The sequence below is a fragment of the Mixophyes fleayi genome, chromosome 2 (assembly GCF_038048845.1).
Source record: "Mixophyes fleayi isolate aMixFle1 chromosome 2, aMixFle1.hap1, whole genome shotgun sequence".
Taxonomy (NCBI): domain Eukaryota; kingdom Metazoa; phylum Chordata; class Amphibia; order Anura; family Limnodynastidae; genus Mixophyes; species Mixophyes fleayi.
The window spans coordinates 316418245-316436480 of NC_134403.1; the positions used below are offsets into that span (position 1 = coordinate 316418245).

Below are 18236 nucleotides of genomic sequence, written 5' to 3' on the forward strand. Positions count from 1 at the left end.
CAGAGAAAGGGAGTACTGGAGCTCCAAGATGACTGCTACTCCAGTATCTGCACACATGAAGTGAGAGACCACCAGGGAGGAAGTGCAGGGAGAGGGACGAAGCACCTCCCTCCAGGGTCCGGCACTGGATTGGAAGCTGTCCTAAAAAAGCCAGTCCCCTCCGCCAATCCAGTGTCTAGCAGTGGCTTACACTGATCTTGTAACTTCCGTCTAACGCAGCTCCCTAAGGAACCTAATGGCTGCTTTTATACTAAAGGAGGCAGCTAATAGGACTCCCTACACCCCTCTCCCAGCACTGTGCTGTGTTTGGAGAGGTTAATGACTTTTGTCGTCCTCCAGTTCGTGGTGAAGCAGCGACTGTACTGCAGCCGCTGGCTAGGAACCCCTGGCACCATAGGCAGTTACAGGGCCTTCTCTATTAAAGAAAAGCATAGCTGTGCAAAAGTGCAGAAATCCCTAACAATCAATAAGCAATTAACTTTGATTAATATATATGTTCGATTATAAAAGCAGCTTTCCCATATCAATAGATTGTTAAGACACATCATGAATATGGCGACTTGTCAGATTGCTGCCACCTGGAACAATCCACTCACCTCCGAAGCTTCACTCAGTCTGCAGCCGGGTGTGGCACACCTACCAGATATTAATAGCATACTGAGGTGCTCATCCATCTCCATTCACAAAGTGTGGTCCCCATGGGACTCTTGTCATAATCAGCTGTTGCCTCGCTACTAGATGAACTCTTACCATAGGGAGATACATCCCACTGGCTCCTTTTGCTCCTCTAGCACCCTCCCTCTTGCGTGAACAACACTTTTCTAACACTTTCAATCCTTTCCCACCGCACTGTCTCAACCCCCAGCTCCTTCTTCTATCCATCTCTCTGTGCCCTTGCCTCCACCCCTTTATAAGTTAAAGTACATCACTGACGAAAACATATTATATGTAGGGCGCAACCATTGAGAACTCTGTGTGAAGCTCCAAGTGACGATGCTTTCCCTCTGTCCGTTTATATGTGACCATTTCTGGATACTTAATGTATGATCACCTTATTTTGTATGTTATATTACCAATAAATAGTATTTAAAAATAAATAAAAAAATAAAAAAAATGAAAGCTGAATGGGTCTGAAAACATTTTCTGTATGTGGTCCATTCTCATGTAGGTTTAACAAGTAAACATATTTACATATTTAAACAGATCCAAACAAGCCTTAAAAAGCTGTAAGAAATTTATTATCTTGCCTGCTCTTTACCACTAAAAGGCTCCACAAAAAAAGAACACAAGAATACAACAGATGTGGTGCACTGTGCAATCTTTACTCTCAAACTTTTCAACATGCATCATATGCTCTATTTGTTTTATAAATCATATAGAACAGCATTCACTTTCTTGGAGTCTTGGCACAAACACAAACAGTGTAACCAGTTGCTAACACTAGTATTCTTACTGCAAATCAAAACTAAGGGACTCTCTGTTAATCAGTACAGTTGAGGTTGAGTGGTTATCTTTATTGAAAACCAACACTGGATTCTGCAGAAGAGCTGAGGATCAGAGATTTGTATGCCGCTTGACATCAGGAGAATGACCTAACTGACATTAGCATTAGTGTTGCATGGCTGTGGATGATCGTGGGGCAAACATACGAAGGCAAATCTCCCTCTGCTGGTCCATGTAATCCTTGTAACAACTAGAGGAAAGGAAAGATAAGGGAAGCACAAAACACAACTGAAAATGCTACATTCAAAAGACCAAGTTACAGAAAGTAGCAATTAAATAAGTAAATTATACTTTCATTTAAAATTCCCCTGATCAGTTGAGTTGGGACAGAAAAAAGAAACACCCCTGGAGGGTATGTAAGGGGACTGCGCGGATTCAGTGGATTCTCTTTCACCAACCTGAATTAGCGCTGGCAGTAACAGAGGCACATAGTCTAACGAACCCCCGGTTTTCATCATGGACCCCTGAAAGGATGTCTGGGCTTCGCAGATTGCGTTCCTTTGCTCTGCCTCCAGGTGTGGCGATCTGGTAACAACAGCAAGAAGAGTCTAGTCAATTGCTACAATTGGACTGCAGAATGCCAATTCATTAAATGGAAGGACTGTAAGAACAAGCCGGGTCAGCAACAATCAGAAGCATAAACAATACTAAACAACAGGCAAAAGAAAAGTCAGGAACAGTCCAGGTCCGAATTCACAGAAATCAGTCACAAGATTTACAGGAAGACTGGAGAAAAGGTTTGGAGCCTAATACTCTGGCACATGCCTGTGCACAGATCAGGAATAAATAGCTAAGATGATGAATAGGGCAAGTCACAGGTCAGAACACATGACCACAGGCTCAGAGCTGCTCTTAACAGGCCATGTGCCTCCTGTTGTACAGAGTAGCATAGTGGCACAGGATACTGCGTCTGGAGCGGAGGTAATAGCAAAGGGAGTGCACTGGATAGCTGGTTCAAAAAGTTACAACCAGACTCCGATGTGTGACAGTACATCCCTCTTAAGGATGAGCTCCGGACATCCAATAAAAGGCTTAGCAGGAAATATCCTATGAAACAGCTTAAGTAGCCGAGGAACATGAATGTCAGAAGCCTTAACCCAAGAACGCTCCTCAGGACCATACCCCTTCCAATCCACAAGGAACTGATGACCACCTTTAAAAACATTTGAGTCCAACATCTGGCTAACCACATACTCTGCTTCCTGGTCGGCTGATATAGAGGAAGAAGGATCATTTCTAGAGGTAAACTGAGTAATTACTAAAGGATTGAGTAAGGAAACAAAATGTAAAAAAGTAATGAGGCCAGTAAATCCAACCTAAATTTTTCACTGGATTCATCTTGTGGAGAATTTTGAAAGATCCAATGAAGCGTGGTGGAAACTTCACGCTGGGTACTCGTAAGCAAAGCTTCATGGTGGATATTTTATTATTATTATTATTATCGTTTATTTATAAGGCGCCACAAGGTTTCCGCAGCGCCGTACACAATACAAACAATGGACAGTACAGGGAATAACAGTACAATACAATAAACGAGTAGTACCAAAACTTCAGAGGCTCCAGGCCAGGCAAGTGAGTGGAGGTTGGAGCAGAAGAGAAGGTAGCGAGACAGGAGGTAGGAGGTCCCTGCTCATACGAGCTTACATCCTATAGGGAGGGTAGACAGACGACAGGCACAGAGGATGTCGGAGGAGTGGAGCAAGCGCTCCCCTCTACTGAGGAGAGTGAGCATGGAGAGAGGGTTAGGTGGAAGGATGGTAGGCAATGCGGAAGAGATGAGTTTTGAGTGCCCGTTTGAAGGAGCACAGGTTAGGTGACAAACGGATGGACCGTGGGAGGTCATTCCAGTGCAGGGGGGCAGCACGAGAGAAGTCTTGAATTCTGGAGTGGGATGAGGTGATCAGAGTGGAGGAGAGGCGACGGTCATTGGCTGAACGCAGGGGCCGGGCGGGAGTGTGGATGGAGAGGAGATTGGAGATGTAAGGGGCAGTGGAGTGGGAGAGAGCCTTGTATGCGAGGGTAAGAAGTTTAAAAAGGATTCTGTAAGGGAAGGGGAGCCAGTGTAGGGCAAAGCAGAGAGGGGAGGCAGAAGAGGAGCGGCGAGAAAGGAAGATAAGCCTCGCAGCCGCATTGAGTATAGAACGAAGGGGGGCGAGGCGAGAGCGGGGGAGGCCGGTGAGGAGAAGGTTACAGTAGTCCAGCCGGGAAATGATAAGCGCGTGGATAATAGTTTTGGATGCTTCATGAGATAGGAAGGGCCGGATGCGGGCAATGTTGCGAAGTTGGAAGCGACAGGATTGGGCAAGGGATTGAATGTGGGGGGCAAAAGAGAGAGAGGAGTCGAGGGTGACTCCCAGGCAGCGGAGTTGGGGGACAGATGAGATAGTGGAGTTGTTGACAGTGATGGAGAGATCCATGTGGGATGGGGACTGAGATGGAGGGAACGCACTTTGTCCTCTGAAACTAAACTAGGAAGTGTGCGTCTTCTTTTGTCTGCTGCAATTTTGTAGCGAGATGAAGATTTAATCAAATTTGTTTTAACTTGGGTCCAGATGCCTCCAAGAACTTCCATAACAGAGAGTCAACGGCAGTAATCTCTGAACTGGGAACAGAAAAGAGTACCGAAAGAAGATGACAACCATATAGAATGAAAAAAGGGGGACATGGATGTCCTTTTATGAATGTGGTTATTATAAACAAACTCAGCCGAAAGTAGCAATTCAACCCAAATGTGTTTATTTGCGGAAATATACATCCTAATGAAGGTCTCCAGGAATTGGTTCCCCTTCTCTGTATCACGCATCTCACTGGTTAAGTTCAATTTTGAGCCTTGTATACATGGGTTTCCCGTTGTTACTCCTGTCTGTTGTACAGTCTGACGTTTCTCTATCCTCGGACGCCATCTTGCCAAGCATTCCACACATGTGCAACCTCGGGAACCTTTTAAAACCTCTGCTCCACGGTGATAGGAGGATCACCAGCCAGCTAACCTTTATAAGGGTCCTCCTCCTTTCTATGGGTGTCAGTTCATCAGGTCTCCTACCTGATAGGAAGCATCTCCTCCGATTCCCGTCCATGCTCATACTTACCTTCGTTCCGGTCTTCACGAGTTAGGCCATTCGTTCAACGGCTGCAACATCAGGCCTGTTCCAGAGTTATAACACCTGTGTGGATCTCAGTGCTTCGCTCTCTGCAGTTCATCACTTCACAGCATTACCTGTTCAGCTTATTCCACAGTCAAGACCTGTGACCTCACTGCAGAGTATCGCTAATCATCAGTCCTATTCCAGAGTTATATCACCTGTGTGGAACTCAGTACTTCTACTCACCGCAGTGCATCGCTCCATATCTATATCTGTTCAGCTTATTCTGCTGTGACTGTACTTCCTGCTCAGCCTATCCTATTACCGTGATTCGGGACTATACTGCTGATCATCGCACAGCACCTGTCCTGTTCCAGAATTCCATACACATGAGGCTATATTCCATTCAGCCTTACAGTTACTTTGTGGTTCTCTGTATTATCTGCTCTGCGCCCCCTAGAGGAGCACAACCTGCAGTTGAGAGCAGCTAAAACTATATTCCCTTGCGGGAATCGCTGGTGAATACCTCTCCTCAGTTAGACTTCGCTCCCCTCTGGGGGTAGCTGTCACTCAAGCAGAGATCAAGACCATTCCCACTATCAGGCTTTCATGACACTCTGTTTGCTATTTGACTGCAGGTGATATGCAATGGATAAATTTTAGTTGATGCCAAAGTTTTTGCAGAGAGATCTCCAGAATTTGGCCACAAATTGTCTCTGATCGAGATATGCAATCTCTTGTGGGCAAGCATGTAATCTGAATATTTGACAAAAAGATCAGCTAGTGGAAGAGCAGAAGGGAGCCCCTTCAGCAGAACAAAGTGGTCCGCCTTCGAAAATATATCAACCACCACCCAGATAGTATTACATCCTTTGCTTGGGGGTAAATCATTGCCAAAATTCATCGAAATGTGTATCTAAGGCCTGTCTTGAACTGGCAGCTGATGTAAAGTATCTAAAGGTTTTGATGTGGAGTTTTATGTTGAGTGCAAATGGAACAGGCTACATCAAACTCCTCAACATCCAGAGGAAGGGTAGGCCACCAATAATTTCTGGATATTAGTTCCTGTGTCTGTTGAACTCCTGCATGGCATGCGAACAGATATCAGTGAAACCACTGTAACAGACTGGGACGAAATCTAGGAGTAAGAAATATTTTCACTGGAGGAGGATTTGCTGAAGAAAGAGGATTCATGGCATTTATGCCGTTCAGATCAATGATGGGATGACCCTCAGAGGATGATTCCTGATCTGAGGAGTCGAAAAAGTGAGATAATGCATCAACCTTCAAGTTCTTGTAACCTGGCTTAAAAGGAAGAAATAAATTGAAGAGAAAGAAGAACAGGGACCATCTTGCCTGACAGAAGATATTGAGCCATTTGTAAGTACAGAAGATTTTTATAGTCTATATATAGGGTTCCCAGGCTTATACTGGAGCGGAGCGAAGAGCAGATGGAGCACGCCGGACAGCAACTTTAACAGCCGAATTCCGACGTGCTTCAAGTTTCTTTGAGAAACTTCCCAAACTGTCCTACGAAAACAATAATATAGAACATCTCTTATTTCCTTTGCTACTCCATGGCAGGCAGCCTTTACAATGGGATGTACTAAAGCAGTATAACCAAACAGGGTGAGCTTAAAAACACTTATAGTGCATAATTAAACTCTTATTGAATGACTTTTTGAAGGATTATTCTCCCAAAGAATGTCTGGTGAACGTCTGAAGATAAGACCATCCAGCTGCTTTACAGATGTTGTCCATTGAGGCCTGAGCTTTGTGCCACCAGGAGGTAGTCACCGCCCTGGATTATGTGGCTTTAGAATAGCAGGTACTTCAAGTCCGTTCCCCAAGTAAGCCAGTGCAATAAGAGCTCTAATCCATCTTGCCAAAGTAGGTTTGGTTGGAGCACATCCTTTGTAGGAAGCTCTAGAGCAGTGTTGGCTAACCTGTGACACTCCAAGTGTTGTGAAACTGCAAGTCCCAGCATACCCTTCCAGCAATAAGCTGCTATATATTGGCAAAGCATGCTGCAACTTGTAGTTTCACAACACCTGGAGTGTCACAGGTTACCCAACACTGCTCTAGAGATCAAAAAAAGTTTATCTGTTTTTTTCTGTAAAGATGTGTAAACATTGCTTTAACAAGATCCATAGAATGTAGCTGTTCTACCTTTTTATTAGTTGGTTGTGAACAGAGAGATTATAGTAGAATCTCTTGGTTGAGACGGAAAGAGGAAACTACTTTCCGTAAAAAAGCAGGGTTAGTTCTTAATACTACTTTGTCCATATTAATGTTTAAAAAAGTTCTTTACACTGCAAAGCTTCATAGAGATCAGAAATTAAGGCACCCAAAACAATATTAAGATCCCAAAGTGCCACAAAAGATTTGATCGGATTGAAAAATTAAAAAATAAGGTATTTAAGAGTGCAGAGTGCAGATAGTTGAACTATCAGGGTACAGACAGTCCATTACCAATACCATTTTTAAATTCCAAAACAATTGCGATATTAGCACACATAGGATTCTCTATCTGCTCTTTAGACCTCAAAATCTTTTGTAGATTCTATAATAAAATAATTATTTTTTCTTACTTCGATCAGTGTTTCATTTACTTTATCAGAGACACCTTTGTGTCTTAATAGTGACTGCTCAATCTCTATTCCATCAAAGAGAGGGGAGACTGGATTTGGGTGAAAACTGGTCACTGGTGTACAAGATCTGACCTGCATGGTAGAGGCCAAGGTTGCACCTGATGCATTCTCCAAACCATGGCCAAAATTGAAGGATTTCTACTATGTCCACTGCTGCTTTGTTGAAGTACCATGTTCTCAACATGATCCCTACACAAAACTCCTTATTCAGCAGAGATGTAATAAAAGACACCAGAATGAAGGAGGAGTCACCTTATATACTTTCCAGGTCTGTTTCTAATTTTTCCTGTCTCTACTCAGCAAATTGGGGCATTATTTATACAGCTTTTTCACTGCAACATCTGTTTTAGGACTCACCAAGTCAAAAATACATATAACTTTGAAGACTTTAAACCACCTACTGGACATTAATATCAAGGTTTGTGCATTCATGAGCTAAATAATATAACATCAAAGCTTAGTCAACTTCCACCCTTATTGCTACAGCCCTGCGCTAGTGCCCCTGACAGCAATGTTCCCATTTGTGTATCTAAATAAAGAGAGAAAATTGTTTTAGGAGATCAATTGAAATATCAAAATTATATGTCAGTGCACCATTCTAGAAAAACTATGTTCTTTATAGTGTCTGTGATGTGTTTAGTAGTTTATGGTTGCACCTCTCCATAAGAGTTGTAAAAAACAAAATACATATTTATCCCTTATGCTGAAGCTTTCTTTACTCTTATATTCTGTGCTCCGTAAAGAAAAAGTGAGCAGAAAAGAAATACCTTGACAACCTCTTCAGTTCACTGTTAATTTCCAGACTGAATGGTTCCAACTTCTGAGCCCTCAACAGGAAGGTACGAGCCTTCTCATACTCTCGCAGCTCCAGACAAGCCTGAGAGCGCGAGAAAGAAATCAGAAATCACAATCGCAGCTAAAATCAAGTCATGAAATTAAATCTGCACTTCCTTAAGAAACTCCTAGAGCTCAGAGGCCTAGTGGCCCAAAGGAGTGCCTCTGGAGGGCACACATCCACAAATGGCATGTCATGCACATATATACTCATGCACGTCTGCTTTTAACATTGTTTCCTTAAAACAAAAGGTTTCCAAAATTCAAAAAAAGTGCATTAAAGAAATCTGTTATTTCCTCTACGTAGCACAACCAATTAAACATATACTGAAAATTTGTTAAATACTACGTAGAATTTTCCAAGCAGCATTTTTCCTGCCAACTCTTCCTATCCATTTCATGCTGTGTCTGAAGCTCGTGTGACACCACTTTTAAAGTGCTACAGCTATATGGGTGGGGTTCCGTTAAAGCCTTATTCACAGCATAAAGCCATCTATGCCACACACTGAAGCTTTCTGGACCATACATAGGTTATACCGCAGTTATTTCATCTGAGCGGGAAAGGATCACTTCATCAAGGGCAGGTAAACCAATCTTTTGGTCTGGAAATCGTTGTATAACTGAATAAGCAAAATCCTTCCAATTAGGGCACAAGTATTTCAGAGTTCTTTAAAATGTTGATTCCTTTAAAGGCATTCAACCAATCTGATTTTTTTTTTAATCTGGCAAACGATCCAGTTTCTCTCACTGTCCTGTCACCTCCACCTTACAAATATTGCCAGAATACTCCCTATTCTTTCTCATCATCTTCCTCCTTGACGACTGCAATTTGTCCTACCTGGCATTCAGCCCATTCATCTATCCCCACTTAAACCCATCTTAAATACTGCAGCAAAACTGATCTTCCTCTCGTCCCTCCACATCTACCGCACCACTTTACAAATACCTACACTGGCTTCCCATGTCCTCCAGGATCCAATTCACATTACTCGTCCTTACCTACACAGCCTTAGACAACTCCACCTCATCATACATCTCAAATCTCATCCCAAAATACTTATCCCTCTTAGATCTACCCCTGACCTGTGCTTCTTCTCTGGTCACCACTTCTCCCTCCCGCCAAAAAGTCTTCTCCAATGCTGCTACCGACTTATGGAATGCTCTACCATGCAACCATCAAACTCTCCCACAGTCTTCAAATCTTTGAACGTTGTCTGAAAACACACCTTTAATGCCCTACTCCCACCTAAACAATCCACACTAAAGTGCCTTCTCTAATAGGAGCCCACCCTACCCGTTGTTTTCATGCCTGCATTTCGTTAACCATGTGTGCCCCAATTTTATGTATGTCCAGTTTTCCTCACTGTCCCATGCTGCATAAAAATAACAATAATAATAATAATCATCACAACTCATGCAATGTTGTACTGATCTGGAATGCCTATGTTCTGCAATGCATCAGGGACAACTGTATACGTGTTTATGCAATCTTTGTTTTTTTTCTCACTTTCAGTGACTTTCAATAATTCCAACAGTAGTAAACCTAACTCTCATCCATTAGCAATATCTTAGAACCATCATAACCCCAATAAGCTTAAGTATTATGTCAATATTTAACAAAGTTGATTGCAAATTGGTCACAGCCTGATAAAGGGAAATATATTCTCATGAAGCCACCTCTGTGCATGAAAATAAATATGTATCTTGGGTAAAAATAAATAAATGAAACCAGATAACAATACAGACTTATGGAAAGGCATATACCTTGCGTGAGGTGACAGGCACTCTTTGTATTCCTTTTACAAGTTGTGGAAACCACCACTATATAATGCAGCAATTTATCTCCACTAGTCTCCAGCAAGCACATCAAGTTAAAATTGGAATTATTTACCTGTCCACAGCGAAAAAGGGCTTTAACATTTTTGCTGTCTATTGCCAAAGCTTTCTCAGACCATATCAGAGTATGGGAAGGACGCTCCAGCTTCAGATATGTGATCCCTAGATTCAAGTACACAAGCAGACGAGCAGCATCAAGCTGACGGTTCTCCTCCTCGGATGTGACTTGACGGGACAGACATGATGAAGCCTATTTGTTGGGTGAAAGTTATGCAGATACAAATTAATATTTTTATATCCAGCGAATATGTGCAAATAGATAAGTGTCTAATTTATGTACACAAATGGAAGAAGAAAAAAAAAGTATTCATTAAAAACAAACCATGAAGTAATTTCCTCTTCAGAGGAACTGGATGGGCACTCCGAAAAAGCAGATTTTTTTTGTACTTATAGTTGAATCCCTCACTCCGATGCTGTGGGTAGACACAGACAGTGGGTCAGATGCCACCTCTAGAAGGCATGGCACTGACCAAAACCTGACTCTTCCTCTATTCTTTAATCCTCTTTTCCCTTCTTCCCAGTTTACGGTTATCAAATTAAAGAGACAGAAAGAAGAGCAGCTGAGAGCCCATATTCCAAGGCAAGTGGGTCTGTGGCCACATACAGCATCAGAAACAGATTTAAACAGAAATAAATAACCTTTTCCAATAGTAGGCGGACACAAACAATGGGTTACCACAAAGCCACTCAACAGAAGGGGAGGAATTCCTAAGGAGGACATTCCTACCAATGGCCGCCTCTGCCCAGGTTGCAATATGCATCCACACTGCCCAAGAGGGGTCTACAGCTCTAGTCACATGTGCTGTAAGCCCAGAGGGTACTCCCACCTAATGTTTGTCTTTATTCAGCAGTTCAACTGAGGAATGTCGGAGGCACCATCGATTCTTGGTTCATATGGAACCCAGCAACCACCTTAGGGCGAGCTATGATTCAAGACCCTAAAAACATAGGAGCAGATGAGAAAGTATAAAAACCTTCAGGCATTGCTAGGTCTATAAAATATAGAACTTCTGGAGACTGTAGTAAATGCTGGAAGAGGAAGGCTTTCACATATAGAGCATTGTCTGAGTCAAAGTTGAAAAAGCCCTCACTTAAGAATTAATGCTTCAAGGGCCACATTGATAAAGCCAGCTCCTTTGAAAAAAAGGGCCTTGGGAAAATAGATCTAGCTGAAGAGGAAGACTCTGTAGACAAGATCAGCATATCAGGACTATTAAAGAAACCTAAATCCTTTCCAATTATACATTCTGAATGTAATATATGCCACCAGCTATCTAAGAAACCTACAGACTTGTGCCCAGACATCATCTATAGCAGCCCCTAAATCCCATACAGCGCTGTGTGTTAATTGGTACATAGTTGCATACAATGAAAGGTAAGAGAGCGAGCATAAAATAGTGGTAAATAACAAAGTAAACAGGTAGGGAGACAAACAACACAAACAGCAAGAAGTCAGATACAATCCAAACTTGTGGCAGGCAGCAAACAGAATAGCTGGAATCACAAGCCAAGGTCAGGTAGGGCAGTAGACAAAGAAACCCTGTAACAAGGCAGTGGTTGCGGCTGGCGGCAGGCAAATGTAGTCAAAATTATTAGGGTCAATATAGAGCAGACATCAATGCAATACAGAGCACGGCTGCCTAGTCAAGCTAATGATATAAAAGGCAACAAGTGAATGACGTATACAGCCGAATAATCCCACCAGTAACCAGTTCCTTGTAGTGCAAGGAATACAGAGGTGACAGATATCTTGGTCTAACATTTTGCTCAGACAACTGTGGATCTCTAAGGTGGGGGTGTAGGTTCTCTCATCTTAGGCAGGAATCCTAAGAAACAGACATTTACACCCAGGATAAAAACCCAGGAAGAGACTACTACTACTTACTTAGTCTGAGATTCAATTTACCACCCGCTAATTTAAGTTACCATGAAAGAGTGAGTGCAATAGAAAGAAAATAAATAATAAGAAGAAAAAGGACCATGTCCCTTAAATGGAGCTAGTCCAAGGCAAGGGAAGTGGCAAATGTTACTGTATCTCTGGCTCACTAGTACAATGGTCTGCAGGTCAGACGAGCTGCCAGAATTGAAAGTCTCTGCAGCTACTGTGGAAACTGACTACAGTAAGCTGTACCTAATGCTTGAAGAAGACTCGTATTGTCTGCCCCTGTCAATTATACAGAATGTTATTGCATCTCCAATAAGGAGTCTCAATGGAATACTCCCTGGATTCTAGCACTATTCCCTTACATGGATTGCCTGTTTGATCACTCTCCTCTGGGGACGCAATCCATCAGTTCAGTTAAATGCATCCTTTTCCAGCAAATATGGACATACAGAAAAGCTTCTGGACTGGAATACAAAATGGCCATTGTGCAGCCTTCCCGCCTGTCACTACACTTAACTGGTGGATATGAAATCTGCAGGGATTATAGCTGGTAACATCCTTGCTTTACCCTAGGTGGCCAAGCATACACTTGATAAACAGCTGTGGTGAGGAAAAGCAGTGGGGATGAGGGAATCCAGTGATGGGACCAGGAAAACATAAGTGGTACTAGTGGTGCAGAAGCGAAAAAAATTAAAAAGTTAAATATAAAGGCACAAGACCTTTTCCCACCTTCTGTGCCCAGTGCTGGAATAAGATGGGAATGAGCACAGGTTTTCAAGGCACAAGAGGTATGGAACTTAATCTGCTGCCTGTCACCCTTACTGCAGTTGGAGAATAGTCATAATTATCAAGTATTATTCAAATGTATAGTGTTTTTGTGGTCATATTTCTTATGTCATGCTGAAGTGACATGCACACTTATATATTATTGCACTTATGCCAAAATATCACAATGTCTGCATGTATATGCAATTTGTATGGTTTTTACTTACATCCGCTACATAATCTTCCTATGTGCACAATATAAACTATGAGGTGTATTTTCAATTTTGGGTGTATATGTATAATAATAACATGCTTGTTACAGATGTCCTATAAGCTAGCAGGTTTATTTTATGTGTTTCTATCTTTAGCTTATAACGAAAGACAGTAACATGATGCAATGGAATATATTGATAATAATACGGTTGCAAAATGATTATAGCCGTGTTTACCTCTGACATTTCATGTCACTATATACAGATACTTACTACTGGTGTATTAGTGTGAACTAATAACTTTAATCAGTATGAGAGCTCATGTTCCTTTCATGTATCACTATCTAAATGCAACATTTTCTGTATGTTTTATTTTCTTTAACTCATTAATTTGTTCTTAATTGTTTTTAAAAAAAACAAAGGAACAAGCAAATGATTTAACACCACACTGACAAAGTAAAACAAATAGAGATAGGGAATTGGAAAGTGAGGGAAAGAAAGAAAATGGATGGATAGGTCTATAGGAGGAAGAAGGGTCAGACCTATAGAAGACAGCAGCCAGCACAAATGGACAATGTATAACTGCTAGCAAACAGGACAAAATAGAAGAGGATATAATGTACATTATATATATATATATATATATATATATATATATATATATATATATATATATGTATATATATATATATATATACACACACACACATACACCAAGGTAATGTTTTACATTTGTTAGTTTCCTCACCTTGTTACCAAGAGTAAAAAAGAAAAGGTCAAACAGAGCTTTACTTATGGAATCATCAAGCGGAGTAGTTTTTTCAACTAAGAGCAACCATACTGAAACAGCAGGAAGGACAGAGTTCCAGTGGTTTGGCAGGAGGGATCTTTTTAGCATGCAAGAGCTGATAATCGGGACTTTATAGTAGTGAACAAAGTGCACGGGAGAAGGTAAGGTCATGTATGGTATTGGTACAACCATCAAACGAATAGATATGGGGCCACGTCCTATAGGGCTTTATCAGATGACAAGACCTCCAAAATGGAGAATGGTGCCCTTGTCCCTGCCAAACCTTCAGCAGAGATCAAGGTAGCCTGAAAGTACAATTTCAGAAACACTAGTGAAATAGTTTGAAATTAACGGGGTGTACACTTAAGAATTGTTTAAATTTGCATGTTTATATTGGATATATGAATATGAAGTGGAACATGTTAAGTTGTTTTCATATGCCAGCAATCTAAGAGGAGAGAAAAAAGGATTTAAAGGAGGTCTATGTTGTGTACACCAGGTTCCTCCAATTTGATAAGGAAAACAATTGTATAAAAATAACTACATCCCCTGATCGGCAACTTACCTTTTTATATCTATCTTTGGCGTCATGAAATCGATTTCGTTTGAAGAGGTAATTACCAAACTGTCTCTCTGTAGCAGCAATTTTCAGGACCTTATCTATAGGAAAGGTTGACTGATGGTACTGAAACAAAGATTTTAAATTTCTTACAACGGTTTGTTTTTTCTTTTTACAGAGAACCTGAACAAAATCTAATTTCACCCTATCCCACTTACTTGAGTAAGATTACAAAAGGCATCTGATTCAGCTGTATCTAGAAAGTCCAGCAGCTCTATCTCAAAAAGGATAGTAGCAGAGGGAGGAATGAGTGGAGGACAGCCCAATGAACCATATGCATAGTTTGGTGAATAAAGGAACCTAGATAACTCTCCACGTTGCATTGTTAGCATGCTAACCTCCATCCCTAGAAGGGTGATATCTGTAAGGAAAACAGAGCACTAATTGCAAAGTATCCAACATATTTTAACTTTCACCCTGGCTTAAGAAAATAGTTCCCATACATTGTATATTAGCAAAGATAACCTGACCTTACCTTCACCGAGCTTCATAAGCCGGGGGTAACGTCGAAAGCAATTTGTGTCAAATGGTTTGTCGGAATGTTCCAAATATCCTGAGTATTTCACTGCAGCGACATGAAGATTGAAAAAAAATAACTCTGCTTTGCTTCACAATGCACAAATATGATAAAAAATTAAAAAATACATTATTTATTCTTTAGATCAAAAAAGATAGTCCAAGCTCTAGAACAAATAATATATAAATCACTTTATGTCAGAGTGTGTGTGTGTATATATATATATATATATATATATATATATATATATATATATATATATATATATATATATATATATATATACACACACACATACATACACACAGATAATTTTGTGCACTATATTGGGATAAGCTCACCGGCCAATGTATCTCCTGTAGGCAAGTCCTTAGCAGGTGAAACAAATTAGAGATCAGGCAAACCAAAGCGTCAGGGGTAGATCTAGAATTTGGGGAGGGGCAGTTTCTGTCTGCCTGACACAGACACGCACATAATGCGTGGCTACAGACAGCACGCCCCCTGAACCGCCAGTGCCTTGGTTTCAGTGATCTCTCTAATTTGATTTTTAAGAATCAGACCCCTCCTCTGAGGTGCTGCATGCTTTGAAAATGGAGGTTCGGGGAAGGTTTTAATTGTGCCACCCTGAATATACTTTTGTTTCACATACTATGGACTCAACTACAGGAGAAGCCTTGACATTGGCAGGTGAGCTTAACCCAATATATGCACAAAATTCTCTTATTTGTGTATGTGCTGATATACAGTGATTTATATATTGTTTGTTCTAGAGCACCATCTTTTCTATTGTTTACACATACACAGTGGTCTTAATTGTCCCGACTGCACTTTATCAAAAGATTTTATTCATTTGTACACATTTCAGTAATTTAAAGTAGCACACGTTGGTTATCCTGATATTTAAAACCTAGTACACAGAACAGGTCCTTAGGGTCTTTGGTAATTCCAAATAAATAAAATCGGAATAGAAGAGTAAATGAGAAAACACCAAATATATTTGATTCAAGTGCCAAATAATACCCCAACGTAACTGGTGCATATAGGTGCATGCATATAAATACTTTTCTATAATTAACAGTACAACTAGTGGAAATTATTTTAGCTTTCTATCTAAACCATTACAGTTTCCCCTTAGAATAAAGACATGGCAGCTATGTATTTAGAGATGGGGGAGGGGAAAGGAATGGGGGGAGTGTTCCTTTAACAAATTTTAAAAACACATAACCTAGAACAGTGTTGGCTAACCTGTGACACTCCAGGGGGTAAATGTATCAAGCTGAGAGTTTTCAGACGGGTTTGAAAAGTGGAGATGTTGCCTATAGCAACCAATCAGATTCTAGCTGTCATTTTTTAGAATGTACTAAATAAATGATAGCTAAAATCTGATTGGTTTTTCAAACCCACCAGAAAACTCTCAGCTTGATACATTTACCCCCAGGTGTGGTGAAACTACAAGTCCCAGCATACCCTTCCAGCAATAAGCTGCTATATATTGGCAAAGCATGCTGGGACTTGTAGTTTCACAACAGTTGGAGTGTCACAGGTTAGCCAACACAGACCTAGAAAGTGGATAAAGCAAACTTGGACTCAACAAATTTTAAGAGCCTTCTAAAAACTCTTCATTTAATGTAGGTGAATGAAAACATAGGTTTACCACCTGTGTACATCTTTAAAAATATATTTAACTATTAAACACCAATTCATTTCTGCATAATCTCTCCAGTAGCTTTTATGAATTTACCAATTACTGTTGCATCCTGAGGGATTTTTTCTCCATTTCCAGCCCTGATAACTTCTTTCAAAACTCCTCCGTCTCCTGACACATCTTGCATGTTCTGTGCAAGTTTCTCGAACACTGACTGAAAGAATATCATGCAAAGAAATAGGAAACAAGGCTCACTTAACAGAATTATGGTATGGGCAGTTTTAGGGATTGCTCCTATACCAACGTAATAGCTAAGGCGAGAATGCGTAAATGCATGGAGTCTGTATTGGAGCTGGCTCTAAGGATCATTGATCCCTAAGCTCGTTCCGGTGAAAGGGTGTGGTCAGTAATCTGCAGGAGGAAACGCATACAAAAGACATGAAGGTAAATTTATCAAGCTGCGAGATTGAAAAAGTGGAATGTTGTCTATAGCAACCCATCAGATTCTAGTTATTGTTTAGTACATTCTACAAAATGACATCTAGAATCTATTGGTTTTCTAGGCAACATCTCCACTTTTTCAAACCCGCAGCTAGATAAATTTACCCCATGATCATATTCTTCAGCTGTTGTCTTCAAGTACTATAATATGTTTTTGCAGGTTATAAGATTTGATGCACCTCTATGTAACTTGTGTACTCTTGTAATGTGCATTTTCAAACAAAAAATAAGGGATACTTCACTGAAAAGCCAGAGATGCATGAAATGCAGCAATAATTAGCAGGAAACAAGAGAGAGGTGTTCCAGCAAAAGTAAGTTGCAGTAATTTGATGCCAAGTTTTTAAAAAAAACACTGCTTACAAGTGAGACACCTCCTTTTGAAATGGAAGTTAAACGAGATCTATCATACTTGCCAAAATGACTCATTTCCTCTGCGACAGTACTAGGGGGCCCGCGCGCCTCCGAATTATAAATTATACATTGAAAAAAAAAAAAGACAAATGTTTCAGATACGGGGCCCCTGACTGTGAGGAGGTTACATGCAGGCCGTAGCTCCGACAACTACACTTACAGTACAGGTGCGGGAGGGCCGATCCATCATACCAGGCTCTTCTCTACCCGCTCGTCCGGCTAAGCACCTGCGGTCAGAGGAGCGTGTGCTGAGCCCTGATTGGAGGAAGCTCGGTACATGCACCTCTGACCCCTGAGCCGGACGTGAGTGAGCGCTGCTGAGCTGGTCAGGACCCTCAGGAGCCATCATTGATGTGGAATTGCCACCACTTCGTTCAAGTGCCACATAACAACTCAATGTGACTATGAATATGACATATGACTGGTGCATAGGTTTGGAAATTATTTTAGTGTTCTTTCTAAAAACAGTACAGTTCTCACTGGGTCTAAAGCCAGGACACACATTTGACTGACCAAGCAGACAAGGAAGATACCGCCCAACTTTGCAGGATTCTGGAGAGAGAGAGACAACTTAAACGAAATTGTATTAATATTAATGTTTATTAATTAACACAATGCTGGAGCATCATGTGCAATTATCACTGTAAGCTGGTCAAATTATACAAACAGTTGTCCACCAGTTGTGGCATTGCAAGCACCAGCATGTCTGGTGTGCTAGGGCTTGCAGTCCCAACACAACTGGAGGGCAACAGGTTGCATAATGTGGTTTAGTTTCATATTTTATATCTTAGAGTTTGTAGCATCAATGTACTGCCAATGCTCTGCAGGGTATCAGAATAAGCAGGTGTGTAATATCGGTACTGTACAGGTGTGTGATGTTGGTGTCACCTGTGTATAGTGATCAGCGTGTATCTGATCTGTGAT

The 18236-nt window shown here is 41.0% G+C and overlaps 1 protein-coding gene across 2 annotated transcripts; it reads right to left on the reverse strand.

Annotated features, from left to right (window-relative positions):
• Nucleotides 1–1220: 1220 nt before the first annotated feature.
• On the reverse strand, nt 1221–17673 carry FKBP6 (FKBP prolyl isomerase family member 6 (inactive)). Of its 2 annotated transcripts, XM_075196659.1 has the most exons (9): nt 17473–17673; nt 16497–16614; nt 14714–14803; nt 14397–14599; nt 14185–14304; nt 9963–10157; nt 8005–8114; nt 1902–2028; nt 1221–1693 (listed from the first exon to the last, which is right to left on the reverse strand). In XM_075196659.1, the coding sequence occupies exons 1-9, from the start codon at nt 17659–17661 to the stop codon at nt 1580–1582; spliced, it is 1266 nt and encodes a 421-aa protein (XP_075052760.1). In that variant the 5' UTR covers nt 17662–17673; the 3' UTR covers nt 1221–1579. The 2 variants fall into 2 exon arrangements, with proteins under 2 accessions (XP_075052760.1, XP_075052761.1); XM_075196660.1 differs by lacking the exon at nt 1902–2028.
• Nucleotides 17674–18236: the final 563 nt, after the last annotated feature.